Source organism: Leptonotus elevatus, chromosome 5, assembly GCF_054856555.1.
Source record: "Leptonotus elevatus isolate MCC_2025b chromosome 5, RoL_Lele_1.0, whole genome shotgun sequence".
Classification (NCBI taxonomy): domain Eukaryota; kingdom Metazoa; phylum Chordata; class Actinopteri; order Syngnathiformes; family Syngnathidae; genus Leptonotus; species Leptonotus elevatus.
Window position 1 is genome coordinate 28,013,469 of NC_141243.1, and position 15,067 is coordinate 28,028,535.

The following is a 15,067-nucleotide window of genomic DNA, read 5'->3' on the forward strand; positions in this document are numbered from 1 at the left end:
TCCTTGACATACCTAATCAATTGGCCAAGATGGCCGCCGCCCTGGGTGGGCAGAGTCGTGAGAATCCTGGGCGCACCTAATCAATTGGCCAAGATGGCCGCCGCCCTGCGCGAGCGGAGTGGAGAGAATCCTGGGCGCACCTAATCAATTGGCCAAGATGGCCGCCGCCCTGGGTGAGCGGAGTGGTGAGAATCCTAGGCGTACCTAATCAATTGGCCAAGATGGCCGCTGCCCTGGGTGGGCGGAGTGGCGAGAATCCTGGACGTACCTAATTAATTGGCCAGAATCCTGGGCGTACCTAATCATATGTCCAAGGTAGTCGTAGTAGTGATAGTATTTGCACTAAAAAGCACTATTTAAATAGCAGTCCATTCCATTGCATTTAAAAACATAAAAATTATGTTGTGTGAGTTTGTTTGTTTTTGAAAATGTATTTTTAAAAAATTGAAATGAGCTGAACAGTTTGAAATTGAAATGATTGGAATCGGTCAAGAAATGTGGAAGTTAACCATAATTAACTTATTAGTTAACCGTAAGTATCTTACTGTCGCTTTAAGAAACATTCACGCACACACATTTGATTTTAACTTGTTGTACACATCACGCACACACATTCAACTGATTTGTATGAGAAACGCACACCTCGAACAAAAGCCTGTCACGACTTAACGGTTCAAGATGCAGATTCCACAAATGGCTTGTTAGAACGGCAAGGGTTTGGGGAACGCGAGCATGTTCTCATTTAATGACCAAATTAGAGCAGGTTGAAAACTTTAGATTTTTAAAGAATTAAGAGAAAAAGGCGACAAAATAACATGGGGAACATGGCCAAAAAAGTCTGACTTCTCCTCGCTTAAAGTGAAAAAAAAAAGGTACTAAATGACACCTTTGCCAAACAAAAGTGGGTTTGTCTGAAAGAAGACCCTTGTGACTACAAAATGTGCAAATTTGATGTTTAGTGAGCAAAGATTGTGGCCACGGTGACGAGTTGAAGTGAGATTTTTCGAAATATATTTTTTTCTCTCTTCACTCTGACGTTGATTGCTCCACTCTGACAGACGCAATACACACCAATGTTAAAAGGCTATCTTTCTCTATTTCGCTCACTTTCTGTGAACCCGCACAGGAGGGAGAGCTTACATTCCTTAAAAAAAATTGCAACAAAATGAACAAAAAATCATATTGGTCGGTTAATGTATGCGCGCGTAGCGTGGCTTGGAAAAAGCTGCTTGATTTTTTTTACTTTTTTCCCCCTTTCCCATTCATTCCAATGGGATTTTTTGGGGCCGTTTTTGGGGAATTGCTCGGAATTCCAAGAAAAGTAATGCCGCAGCGAGTCAGATCGAGCCGGATCGTTTGATACCTCATTTGTGCCGGTGCGGAAAAATCTGTGGAAGATATCCATCCATCCATTTTCTTAACCACTTTTCTTCACAAGGGTCGCGGGGGGCACTGGAGCCTATGCCAGCTGGCTTCGGGCAGTAGGCGGGGTACACCCTGAACTGGTTGCCAGCCAATCGCAGGGCCCACGGAGACGAACAACCATCCACACTCACAATCACACCTATGGACAATTTGGAGTGTTCAATTAACCTGCCATGCATGTCTTTGGAATGTGGGAGGAAACCCACGCAAGCACGGGGAGAACATGCAAATTCCACCCAGGAAGGCCGAAGCCCGGACTCGATCTCACGTCCTCTGCACTGGGAGGCGGACGTGCTAACCAGTCAACCACCGTGCCGCCCTGTGGAAGATAATATAGGAAAGTTTATCAGAAATAATAAACCCGATTTTCTAGGATAGTAATATGTGCCTGCTTTGCTTCGCAGGCAGTAGCAGATGCTTTGCTACACATCAGTCCCATAATTACATGTTCATGAAAAAAACAATATATTTACTAAAATGTACATTAAAACCAACCAGGGATAAACAAATACAGAAAGCATTAGTGTTGACATTTCTGATTATCAATTAACCATTTTTTAATTTTAAGCTTAAATGTAATGTATGTGTCTAGATTTCTGATGTAAACAGGACTGAGATTCCACTCGGTAGCAGCTCGGACAGAGAAAGCAGTTTGACCAAAAGCACTTTTCCTAAAGAGAACAATAGTCTCCCCTTACTGCACCTCTGGTTCTCCTATGGTCTGTTGTTCGGATGTTAATAAAATGGCAGAGAGGAGGGGATTATAGACAATGAATGATTTTATAGATAAGACATAGATATAAATATTTGACCATGTTTTCCCAGGTGAGTTACTTATATTTTTGTAATATTGGATAATGATGTGAACTATTAGGTTTCTTATCAATATTTTTTACAGTTCGCTTGTAAAGTAATTGTAAAGGTTTCAAGGATGTAACATTAGCTTGAGACCAAATGGGCAAACAGTAGGTGATATGTGAAAGGACCATAGCATGCACATACATTGTATCTGCCCGTGTTGACATCTGATGGCGAAAATGTCTAAAGTTATTGAGGTTAAAATGGACACGATTTTAGACCCTTTTTTTTTTCTTTAAATGTTAACTGTGAATCAATTATGAACCCTAGATAATTGTAATTGGGAACTATTTGCCTTTCCCCTAAAACAAAAATATCAGGCTCATCATCAGCATTGTTGCTGGACTTAGTAAAAAACATTGCCACAGTTTTAGATGTATTTAACTGCAAACAGGAGTGTTTCAACCAAGCTGTGATATGAACCATGGAATCGGAGAGCTTCTGAGCCACCTGTGAGACATTATTGCCATGAATGACAACAGTGTCATCAGCATACATTTGAATGGCTACATCAGCACAGACAGATGGAAGGTCATTTATAAAGTGAGAAAGCAAGGGCCCTAAAATTGAGCCTTGGGGAAGACCGGTGGCGAGATTATGGGCTGCTGATCTACATGACTGGACTCTGACATCTTGGGAACGGCCAGAGAGATAAGACTCAATCCACTTGATTGCATTTGGAGAAAAATTAAAACAGCATAATTTTGACAAGATTTTTTTGATTGACGGTGTGAGATCGAGGAACACAGCACCAACAACCCCACCTCGATCAAGCAGAGCTCTGATGCAGTCAGTAAGGAAACAGGTGACAGTCTCTGTAGAATAATTAGCTTTAAAGCCAAACTGCTAATATTAGGACAGGTTAAAGAATCTAATGAGTCACATATTTTGATGTAACACTGGGAAGGAACTATAGTTTCCATCACAAAAAAAGCATACCACACTTAGCTTTTTGTGAGATTTCCTCATGAACTCTTAACTTTTTGATGGAAAATTGTTATATTTATCATATATAAACACATTGTTTATATAACTGCTTTAAGATGACGTTACACTTGTTCACTGATAATGAGACACTAACTCCTCACACTGACTTGTTGGTATAGGTGAGAGAGAGAAGGGTACTGCAAGTTCAATTATTCAAGATGGGTCTAATAACAGAAGGACGGAGACTGTTCCGATTAATAAGAGGATATACACTGAAAGCCTTTTTTGTTGCTCTGAATAAATCCTCCGTTGTCTTCGAATTAATTATCACATTTTATGTTAAAATAATTTTAGAAGCAACGATGGAATGGAAATTAAACCATCACAAAGTAATATGAGGACAACATTACAGACAAATAGTAGATTGTTTGACGAAATCGATAGCCAGTTGTCACCCGAGTAACACACACACTGTTGACGCTGCTGTTGAAAGTAGACAGTCATTTCGCTGGGACATCTGCTAAAGTTCGGCAGGGTTTGGAACATTATTAAAAGACATGGAAAACTTTTGGATGCACCAAGTTGAGAAGCTAGAAGAGGACCAAGCCAGGCACCAACAGACTCACCAATATGATGCAAATAAGGTTGGGAACATTTCTGCGGGTACTTACTATTTTTATTTAGTAAGTCAAATTATTATGCTTGCTGAATAAGCCATGTTTAATAGGGATGTAACAATATCCAAACATCACGATATGATAGTATCACGATGTGAAGGTGAAAATACAATAATTATCACGATATTGTGAAGAAGTTGGTGATATAAAAAAGAAAAAGAAAAATAGCTTATACTAAAAAAACACAATATTGTGCTTTTGTACATAACAGAAATGCATATAAACAACCTACAATCTCTAATAACACTTAATATTTAGGACTTACTTGCTAATGGAGACACACATTGTTCCTCCACATATTGACTCTGTTTACAAGCATATTACGTTCCCCTTCATCTGACCATTAGCGTGGATTTTAAACATATAAGGGCCAAAACATGCCTTGTAAAAATTTAACTAAAAAATACTAGTTAACAGAGGGTACTAGAACTGCATAAATGGAAATCAACCTGACTGTTTTAACAGATGTGCTACTTTTAGTATCGTGACATGACGACGATATTGTGGCAGTTTTAATATCGCAAAATCACGATTTTGCCGTTACGTCCCTACGCTTTAACTACTGCTAAGCAGTAGAAGTGCTGCTTAGAGCTAAGACAGTCATTTAATGTTGTCCATATTTATTACACTCAACAAAAACATAAACGCAACACTTTTGTTTTTGCTCCCATCTTTTTATGGGAGTCAGAGATCTAAAAACTTTATCCACATACACAATACGCCATTTCTCTCAAATATTGTTCACAAACCAGTCTAAGTCTGTGATAGTGATCACTTCTTTGCCAAGAAACTCCATCCCACCTCACAAGTGTTCCATATCAAGATGCTGATTAGACAGGTAGGCGGGGGCGGGTCTGGGGCCTCAGTCCCCCCCTCCCCAATAAAACAAAACTGCACCTTTCAAAGTGGCATTTTATTGTGTGCAGTCTAAGGCACACCTGTGCAATAATCTTGGTGTCTAATCAACATCTTGATATGGCACACCTGTGAGGTGGGATAGATTATTTCAGCAAAGGAGAAGTGCTCACTATCACAGACAGGTTTGTGGACAATATTTGAGAGAAATGGTGATGTTGTGTATGTGGATTTTTAGATCTTTGCGTTCTTCTTATAAAAAATGGGAGCAAAAACTTGTGTTGCATTTATATTTTTGTTGAGTATATGTACCTTGCAAGCACTGCCACCAACTGCTACCAAGTCGTTTGTAGCAGTTCTTTGCGCAATTAAGCAGCCCATATTAATAGTGCTTATAGATGTTGAATGTTACACTTCTTTTGTTCTGCTAAACGCCACACACACACACACACCAAAAATAATAATAATTAATGCACCCACATATTAAGGGGATAGTGTGTAGAATTTCTTTCATAAAAAAAAACCTATTAATTTCAATAATATGCAAAAAAACAACAGACTACATACACCAACACTAATGAGACACACCTGGGGAAGGGAAGAGTGGAAGACATACAGGTAGACGTGATTACACATAACAAGACAAGGAGAAAGACAAGGAACACAAAACAAAACACTGAACACTAAGGCCCTGTCCACACGAAAGCCAGTTTCAATGTATCCTCACAAGTTCTTTACCGTGTAGACCGTTCGTCCACACAATGGTGCAGTTTCAGAGCTTGAAACCGGGCTCGAGAATGGAAAGATTTCAAAACGCGCTTCCGTCTGGAAACCATATGCTGGATACTCCTCCTTTGATGACGTAATAGTCGCAGCTTGATGACGACGCATTGACTCCAAGTCTCGCATGACTGCGCGCGAACCGTCAGTCTGCCAACAAGAATGGCGGATAGCCGTGTCGTAGTCGTTTTGCACAGCCTCCTTAGCTTGCTAATGCTTTTCCACCAAAATATTTTGCTTCTTTATTCCCACGTTCAACAAGCGGTGTTTTACTTGAATCACCCACCATTGTCACTTCTCCTGCCTTCGTCTTTGTCATGTTGTTTCGATACATGCAAAGCCATGTTTGTTCTGTAGATTGCAATAAAGTTTGGAAAAAAAAGTGTTCGTCTTCTTCGCTGAAACATCTTCTACGCGTTCCGTTAACTCTCTGTGGCTGCGCTTACAGCGCCACTCCAGACTTGGCATATACATTACAGCCGTTAAATGTCCTCAGCGTCTTCTTTTGGACACACGCAAGTCTTGAATTGCTTCTGTGTGTACGAGATTTGTTTGAGGAACGAAGCTGGCTTTGCTTCTGTCTGGACGGGGCATAAGACAACAAAGAACGTGAACACCCAAAATCAAACAAAGCGCTAAACTGTGTAATATTTTATATGCAAGTGACAGAGTGGACTGGAAGCCAATGCACGTTGGCTAGTATCGGGCTAATATGATAAAACTTTCTCATCCGTGTCAGAAGTCTAGCTGTAGCATTTTGTACTAACTGCAGACTTTTAAGACTGGTCATGGGAAGACCAGAAAACAACAAAAAAAGTCAAGCTTTTCAGATTCTCATTCTCCACTATTAGATCTGAATCTTATCTTATTCTAAGATTGTTTCCCCATACAATAGAACTAATACAAGAAAATTACAACAAACAAAAAATCTAACACAGAATGAAAACAAAAAGCATTAAAACAAAAACAACCAGGTGGATTGTCATCATATTCAGAAATTTGCACACAAAGCGAAAACATTTAAATATAGATACATTTATACGGACAGCGGCAGAGCTTATAACACTAGTGACTAGTTAATCAAATATTTGGTGGTTCATAATTAGCAATCTGAATCTTATCTTCTGTGTCTATCTCAACGTCACAACCATATCGCTATCTTTCATAATGCACCATACACTCAATAACATGCTTCATACAACTAGGAAAAAACGTGGTTTTTTTTTTCACGTCCAATCATGGTTCACCTGTTTGAGTTTGGCCATGTCAGATTTGCATCTTATTTCATATTCCACAAACACAATATTCATCAGAATACTGTGTTTAGATTAGGGGGTTGAATATAACGTATTATTGCCCCATTTTATGCAAGGGGACACATTGTGATCATCGAGGGCATGGGCACTGGACCATGTGCAGCTGTGAATAAAAGTCAAATTTGCCATATATTGAATATGGGTACTTGGTAGTGGTGCAACGGATCATCATTGATCCGTGGTCGGTTCGGATCAGGCCCCACGGTTCGGATCACGCCCGATCTGCGGATTGGTTGACAAAAACAAACGTGCACATTCACAGTCCATTCTGACATGTCAAGGAAGCTGAAACATACTCATTGTAACACGCTAAGCCTAACTTCCAAATAAAGTTGACCAAATTCAGTAATACATTGATGGCAAAGCACAAAGTACATTTTTACTTTGAAGTTCGCCCACGTCGTGGCGTGATGGTTAACTTGACTTACCTTTTAGATGTTACTTTATGGTAGTTGATTGCCATTGTAGTAATTAATGATACCGTCATTTTATGATACACCAGAAGTCTCCGACGTAAGTAGTTAGCGGCTACCTGTTAGCATGACCGACGAGTGTCTGGCTGCCGGCTGGTAAGTTTGACAGCTTACTTTAATTCTTTTTCAGTATTTTGGACCAAGCATACTTTGTAATTCACTCTCCATGTTTAAAAGAAGGGAATGTGCCTTAAATTGCACGTTGAGGTATTTTCATTATTTAAAAAAAACAAGATAAATAGAACTTTGTCTTCATTTATTTTATTAAACACTTTTGCCCATTAAAAAAAGAAAAACATTCCAACTAAAAATGTCAGACTTAGCTGTTAAGATTATAGGAACATAACTTTAAACCATTAATACAAGGACCATGTAAAATTAAGAATGTTTATGCCTCATATTGCACTTAAAGTTGTGCTCCTAAATCCTAAACGGCTAATCAACAAAGCTACAATCAAGAACACATCTTGCATTGTTTCCTGACAAAATCTCTGGTTATTTTAAAGATAAGTAAAAAAATTAAAATAAAACAAACAAACAAAATAAAATAGACATTTCACATGAAAATAGGTCAACCAGGTCTTTGGATATTACACAATTAAAGCATCATAGAAAAAAAAGACATTGGGCAATTTACAGTTTTTCTTATTGTTGATTAATTTTATAGATTTGAAAATGGATTTCAGTTCCAAATGAAAAGGCATAAATCTGGGATAGGAATAGGAATATTTTTGTTTGTAAATAAAAAAACTTAACAAAATTAAATAAATACTCATAAATGTTGTCTTCTAAGTTACTGTAGTAGCAAACTACATCTTTTATACTAAGATTGTAAGAGGGTGTTTTGTGGAAAACACTACTTCACCTTTATATTTTTATGCAGGATCGTGAGTGGTCGGCGGCAACAATGAATACACAGAGACTTGATACGCTTTGCTAGAATAAATGTGTCTTTTATTCCCCGCAAACAGCAATCAACATTTTTATACTGTGCTAGAATTTTTAAAAGTTTTGTTCCCCGTAAACCGTAATCGACACCTGTGCTTTGCTAGAATGATTGTAACTTTTATTCCCCGCAAACAGCAATATTCACAACTTGCTTTGCTAGAATGATTGTGTACCTTTTATTCCCCGCAAACAGCAATATTCACAACTTGCTTTGCTAGAATGACTGTACCTTTTATTCCCCGCAAACAGCAATAATCACAACTTGCTTTGCTAGAATGACTGTACCTTTTATTCCCCGCAAACAGCAATAATCACAACTTGCTTTGCTAGAATGATTGTATATTTTATTCCCCACAAACAGCAATCAATACACTACAACGTTAAGCAGCATAATATGATCATCATCAGCGCTTACCTTGACACTAGACCGGAGAGCCTACGGTCCGGGTAGAACGAGCTGCAAAACGGCTGGGCAATCGTACGTGTTCCACAGCTGACTCTGTCCGGACCGTGTGCCGCTCCGTCTTTTATTCGTTAGCAAAAAGTTGTGAGCGTGAGAAACCGGGCTGTCCAAGCCCTCTCCCAGACACTCTCGAAAACATGTTTGCGAAGCAGGGAAGGCTGTAGTATAAACAAGGAAGAGTTCCCAGGCTGATCCCGCCCTTTATTTACAAATTGTTGGGCACCTGGATTCGTACAACAGTTCAGGACAACAACATATCCTTATATAAGAGGTTACATGAGGACATATCAAACCATGTTTTTTTTACCCCTTCAGAGGGTTTAGAGGTTTTAAAGAAAAAAGACACTAAATCAGACCAAAATTGTTTAGCGATCACACAATCAAAGAATAAATGAGTTATTGTTGTGGTTGTGGTGGTGGACCCAAGTGCTGGGGTAGAGCAAGGAGGCAGATGTGCTCAAAAAGGGGTTGTTTAATTAAACAAAAACAAAAAGGCAAACCTGGAGGGTATTCCATCAAGACAGATTAAGGAAGCCTGTCATATTTTGCTGAACCCGGCTCATTTTTTATCAGTCGCGTTTCATCAAGGTGGGTTACATAAATTCCCACTCAGTAACCATGGTACTTTATGCTGCGGAAAAGGCTGGCAAAATCAATCGCTTTAATTAAACTAATTCATATAGAAGTAACGCATCAAATGTAACTCCAAGGTGCCTTATAATTATGCTGCATAGCTACTGCGAAGCAAAGCAGGCACATATTACTATCCTAGAAAATCGGGTTTATTATTTCTGATAATTTTTTTAATTATATTATCTCCCACAGATTTTTCTGCAAAAATGCGGCCCGTACCGTAGAACGCACCGGCACAAATGAGGTATCAAAAGATGCGGCATTACTTTTTTGGGTATTCCGAGTTCCAAAAAAGTCCTATTGGAATGAATGGGAAAGGGGGGGGGGGGGGGAAATCACAAATCAAGTACCTTTTTCCAAGCCACGCTACACGCGCATACATTAACCGACCGATATGATTTGTAGCTCATTTTGTTGCAAATTTTCCCATCTTTAGCTCAGTGTCGAAATTGTTTTTTTAAGGAATGCAAGCTCTCTCTCCTGTGCGGGTTCAAATAGAGTGAGCGAAATGGAGAAAAATAGCCTTTTAACATTGGTGTGTGTTGCGTCTGCTAGAGTGGAGCAATCAACGTCAGAGTGAGGAGAGAAAAAAATCTCACTTCAACTCGTCACCGTGGCCACAATCTTTGCTCACTAAACATCAAATTCGCACATTTTGTAGTCACAAGGGTCTTCTTTCAGACAAACCCACTTTTGTTTGGCAAAAGTGTCATTTAGTACCTTTTTTTTTCACTTTAAGCGAGGAGAAGTCAGACTTTTTCGGCCATGTTCCCCATGTTATTTTGTCGCCTTTTTCTCTTCATTTTTTAAAAATCTAAAGTTTTCAACCTGCTCTAATTTGGTCATTTGTCATTCAATTAAAAATATGAGAATATGCTCGCGTTCCACAAACCCTTGCCGTTCTAACGAGCCATTTGTGGAATCTGCATCTTGAACCGTTAAATCGTGAGAGGCTTTTGTTCGAGGTGTGCGTGTCTCATACAAATCAGTTGAATGTGTGTGCGTGATGTGTCCAACAAGTTAAAATGTGCATGAATGTTTCTTACTTTTAGTTTAGGTTGATTATGGTTAACTTCCACATTTCTTGACCGATTCCAATCGTTTAAATTTTAAACTGTTCAGCTCATTTGATTATTTTTTTTAAATACATTTTTTAAAAAAAGCACAACATTATTTTTTTGTTTTTAAATGCAATGGAATGGACTGCTATTTAAATAATGCTTTTTTACTGCCTGGTCTCTCACTTCTGCATAGCAACTGCCAACAGCCAATCATCTCTCTCACTGTTGAGCTCAACTAACCCCCGTTTTTTCTGCGTACTCGCTTGACCTATGTACGACTACTACTATTGCAAATACTATTACTACTACTACTACTACCTTGGACATATGATTAGGTAAGCCCAGGATTCTGGCCAATTGATTAGGTATGCCCAGGATTCTCGCCACTCCGCTTGCCCAGGGCGGCGGCCATCTTGGCCAATTGATTAGGTACGCCCAGGATTCTCACCACTCCGCTCGCCTAGGGCGGTGGGCCATCTTGGCCAATTGATTAGGTACGCCCAGAATTCTCGCCACTCCGCCCACCCAGGGCGGCGGCCATCTTGACCAATTGATTAGGTACGCCCAGGATTTTCGCCACTTCGCCTACCCAGGGCAGAGGCCATCTTGGCCAATTGATTAGGTATTCCAAGGATTCTCGCCTCTCCACTCACCCAGGGCGGCGGCCATCTTGGCCAATAGATTAGGTACGTCCAGGATCTCGCTACTCCGCCCACCCAGGGTGGCGGCCATCTTGGCCAATTGATTAGTTACGCCCAGGATCTCGCTACTCCGCCCACCCAGGGCGGCAACCATCTTGGCCAATTGATTAGGTACGCCAAGGACTCTCTCCCCCTCCTCCATCCAGGTCGGCGGCCATCTTGGCCAATTGATTAGATACGCCCAGGATTCTCGCCCCCTCGCACACACAGGGCAGAGGCCATCTTAGCCATTTGACTACTACTAAAATTATTACAACTACAGGTACTACTATTACTCCTACTACAAGTATGAGTACTACTACTACTAATACTACAAGTACTACTGCTGCTACTACTACAAGTACTTGCTACTACTAAAAGTCCTACTACTACTACTATTGCTAAAAGTACTACATGCGTCTTTTTTTTGGTTCTAGGACAGCTGATTTGAGGTAGTTATATCAACGCAGAGTAGTTTCACCTGGCGTTACACTAAAAAGTTACGCAAAAACTCGCCGAGCGGACTTTATGAATGAGGAAATGAATGCTGTGTGTGGCTGAAAGGAGGCGGGGACAGAGAAAACCTTGAGATTCATTGTGAAAAACATGCAACCGACCAGGTTTGGTTCATGGAACATGTTACTACGGTAACTGACCGAGAGCTTAAATGACCTATTTTTATGATACAGGCTGGAGTTACCTCTTTTTCTCTGGTTTCAGTTACCTCCCTTTCTGAAACGGAAAATGCCGTTTCCCACATTTCAAGGTTTCTTGACCCACAGTTCTCACTAAATCTGCTTTGTGAAATAGACCCCAAGGGGGTATTCCATCAAGCCGGATTAAGGCAAAGCCTGTCTTATTTCGATGAACATGGCTCATCTTAAAGAATGTTTCTTTTTCTCTTAGTTTTAAAGAAAAAAGCCACTAAATCAGACCAAAATTGTTTAGTGATCACACAGTCAAAGAATAAATGAGTTATTGTTGTGGTTGTGGTGGTGGACCCAAGTGCTGGGGCAAAGCGAGGAATCAGATGTGCTCAAAAAGGGGTTGTTAAATTAAACAAAAACAAAAAAGCAAACCTTGGGGTATTCCATCAAGCAGGACTAAGGAAAAGCCTGTCTTATTTTGCTGAACCGGCTCTTTATTTTTTATTTTTATCAGAGTTTCGTTCCATCATGGTGGGTTATATAAATCCCCAGTCTTCTTCTTCTTTTCCTTTCGGCTTTTCCCTTCAGGGGTCGCCACAGCGAATCAGTTGCCTCCATCTAACCCTGTCCTCTACATCCTCTGCTCTCACACCAACTACCTTCATGTCCTCTTTAACTACATCCATAAACCTCCTCTTTGGTCTTCCTCTAGACCTTATGCCTGGCACTTGGAAACTCAGCATCCTTCTGGCAATATACTCACTATCTCTCCTCTGGTCCAAATCTCATCATCTCAGTCTGGCCTTTCTGACTTTATCTCCAAAGCCTCTAACATGTGCTGTCACTCTGATGTACTCATTCCTGATTTTATCCATCCTGGTTACTCCCAAAGAGAACCTCAGCATCTTCATCTCTGCCACCTCCAGCTCTGCTCCCTGTCTTTTCCTCAGGGGCACTATCCCCAGACAAAACAACATCGCTGGTCTCACCACAGTTTTATAAACCTTTCCTTTCATTTTAGCTAAAACTCTCCTATCACACATCACACCTGATACTTTTCTCCAGCCGTCCCAGCCTGCCTGAACACACTTCATCACTTATTTCCCACACTCTCCTTTGCTCTGGACTGTTGACCATAAATACTTAAACTCCTCCACCTTCTTTGTCTTATCTCCCTGTAACCTCACTCTTCCACTTGGACCCCTCCCATTCACACACAGATACTCCGTCTTGCTACGACTAACCTTCATTCCCCTCCAAACCAGGGCAAACCTCCACGCCTCTAGCTTCTCCTCCACCTGTTCCCTGCTTTCACCACAGATCACAGTGTCATCTGCAAACATCATAGTCCATGTAAATTCCTGTCTAAGCTCATCTGTCATCCTGCCCATTACCATAGCAAACAATAAGTGGCTCAGTGTTGTCTGCTACTCCTGACTTCCTCATACAAAACCAGTTCCTCTCTGGGCACCCTGTCATAAGCTTTCTCCACATCTACAAAGACACAATGCAGCTCCTTCTGACCTTCTCTGTACTTCTCTATCAACATCCTCAAAGCAAATGCTGCATCTGTGGTACTCTTTTTTTGGGCATGAAACCATACTGCTGCTCACAAATGTTCACCTCTCCCCTCAGTCTAGCTTCAACTATTCTTTCCCATAGCTTCATTGTGTGGCTCATTAGCTTAGCTACCTCTTCTGTAGCCACACTCTGCACGTCTCCCTTGTTCTTAAAAATGGGCACCAGCACACTTCTCCTCCATTCCTCAGGCATCTTCTCACTATCTAAGATCCTGTTGAACAACCCAGTCAGAAATTCTACTGCTACCTCTCCTAGACACGTCCATACATCAGGACCAAGTGCTTTTCGTCACTTTATCTTCTTCAAGGCCATTCTCACTTCATCCTTACTAATCTTTGCTACTTCCTGGTCCACAACAGTCACCTCTTCTACTCTTTGCTCTCTCTCAATTTCCTCATTCATTAACTCTTCAAAGTACTATTTCCATCTTCCCATCACACTACTGGCATCTGTCAACACACTTCCACCCCTATCCTTTATTACCCTAACCTGTTGAACATCCTTCCCATCTCTGTCTCCTTGCCTGTATAAATCAGTCTCTCCCTCCTTACTATCCAACCTAGCATACAAATCATCGTAAGCCCCTCTTTTGGCCTTTGCCACTTCTACTTTCACCCTACGCTGCATTTCTCTGTACTACTTTCTTCAGTCCTCTCAGTGTACCACTTCTTCTTAGCTAACCTCTTTCTCTGGATCCACTTCTGCACCTCCTCATTCCACCACCAAGTCTCCTTATCTCCTTTCCTTCCAGATCACACACCAAGGACTATCCTACTTGTCTCCCTGATCACATTTGCTGTAGTTGTCCAGTCATTTGGAAGCACCTCCTGACCATCCAGAGCCTGTCTCAACTCCTTCCTGAAAGTCATACAACACTCTTCCTTTTTCAGTTTCCACCATTTCGTCCTCTGCTCTGTCTTCTTCACCACCTACACACCACTAGTCATCCTACACACTACCATCCTATGCTGTCTGGCTACACTCTCACCTACCACTACTTTGCAGTCGCTGATCTCCTTCGGATTACACCGTCTACAGAAGATGTAGTCTACCTGTGTACTCCTACCTCCACTCTTGTAGGTCACCCTATGTTCCTGCCTCTTCTGGAAGACAGTATACACTACAGCCATTTCCATTCTTTTTGCAAAGTCAACCAAAATCTGTCCTTCTACGTTCCTCTCCTGGATACCAAACTTGCCCATCACCTCCTCATCACTTCTGTTTCCTGCACCAACGTGTCCATTGAAGTCTGCACCAATGACAACTCTCTCACTTCTAGGGATGCTCTGCATCATTTCATCAAGGTCCAACCAAAAGTTTTCCTTCTCCTCCAGCTCACATCCTACCTGTGACGCATACCCACTAATAACATTGACCATCACACCTTTGATTCTTAGCTTCAGGCTCATCACTCTATCTGACACTCTTTTCACCTCCAGGACGTTCCTTACAAACTCCTTCTTCACGATAACTCCTACTCCATTTTTCTTCCTATCTACACCATGATAGAATACCTTTGTGCCCTTTCCACCTGGTCTCCTGAACACCTTCCTCCTCTGCATCATGTCAACCAGCTTTCTACCTTTTCCTGTCATCGTTCCAACATTCAAAGTACCTACTCTCAGTCGTAGACTCTTGGTGTTCCTCTTCTCTTTCTTGCTACGAACACACCTTCCTCCTCTCCTTCTTCGACCAACAGTTTCCAGTCCAGTTTCCACCGGCACCCTGTAGGTCAACAGCACC

The 15,067-nt window shown here is 41.0% G+C and overlaps 1 protein-coding gene across 1 annotated transcript in view; it reads left to right on the forward strand.

Annotated features, from left to right (window-relative positions):
* Positions 1–3,735: 3,735 nt before the first annotated feature.
* Positions 3,736–15,067, forward strand: part of LOC147174831 (amyloid-beta A4 precursor protein-binding family A member 1-like) — a 115,017-nt gene continuing 103,685 nt past the window's right edge. Inside the window, exon 1 of the mRNA XM_086076151.1 lies at positions 3,736–3,854. Within this exon, the coding sequence (XP_085932277.1) occupies positions 3,768–3,854 (87 nt within the window). The 5' untranslated portion in view covers positions 3,736–3,767. The remainder of the gene's footprint in view (positions 3,855–15,067) is intronic.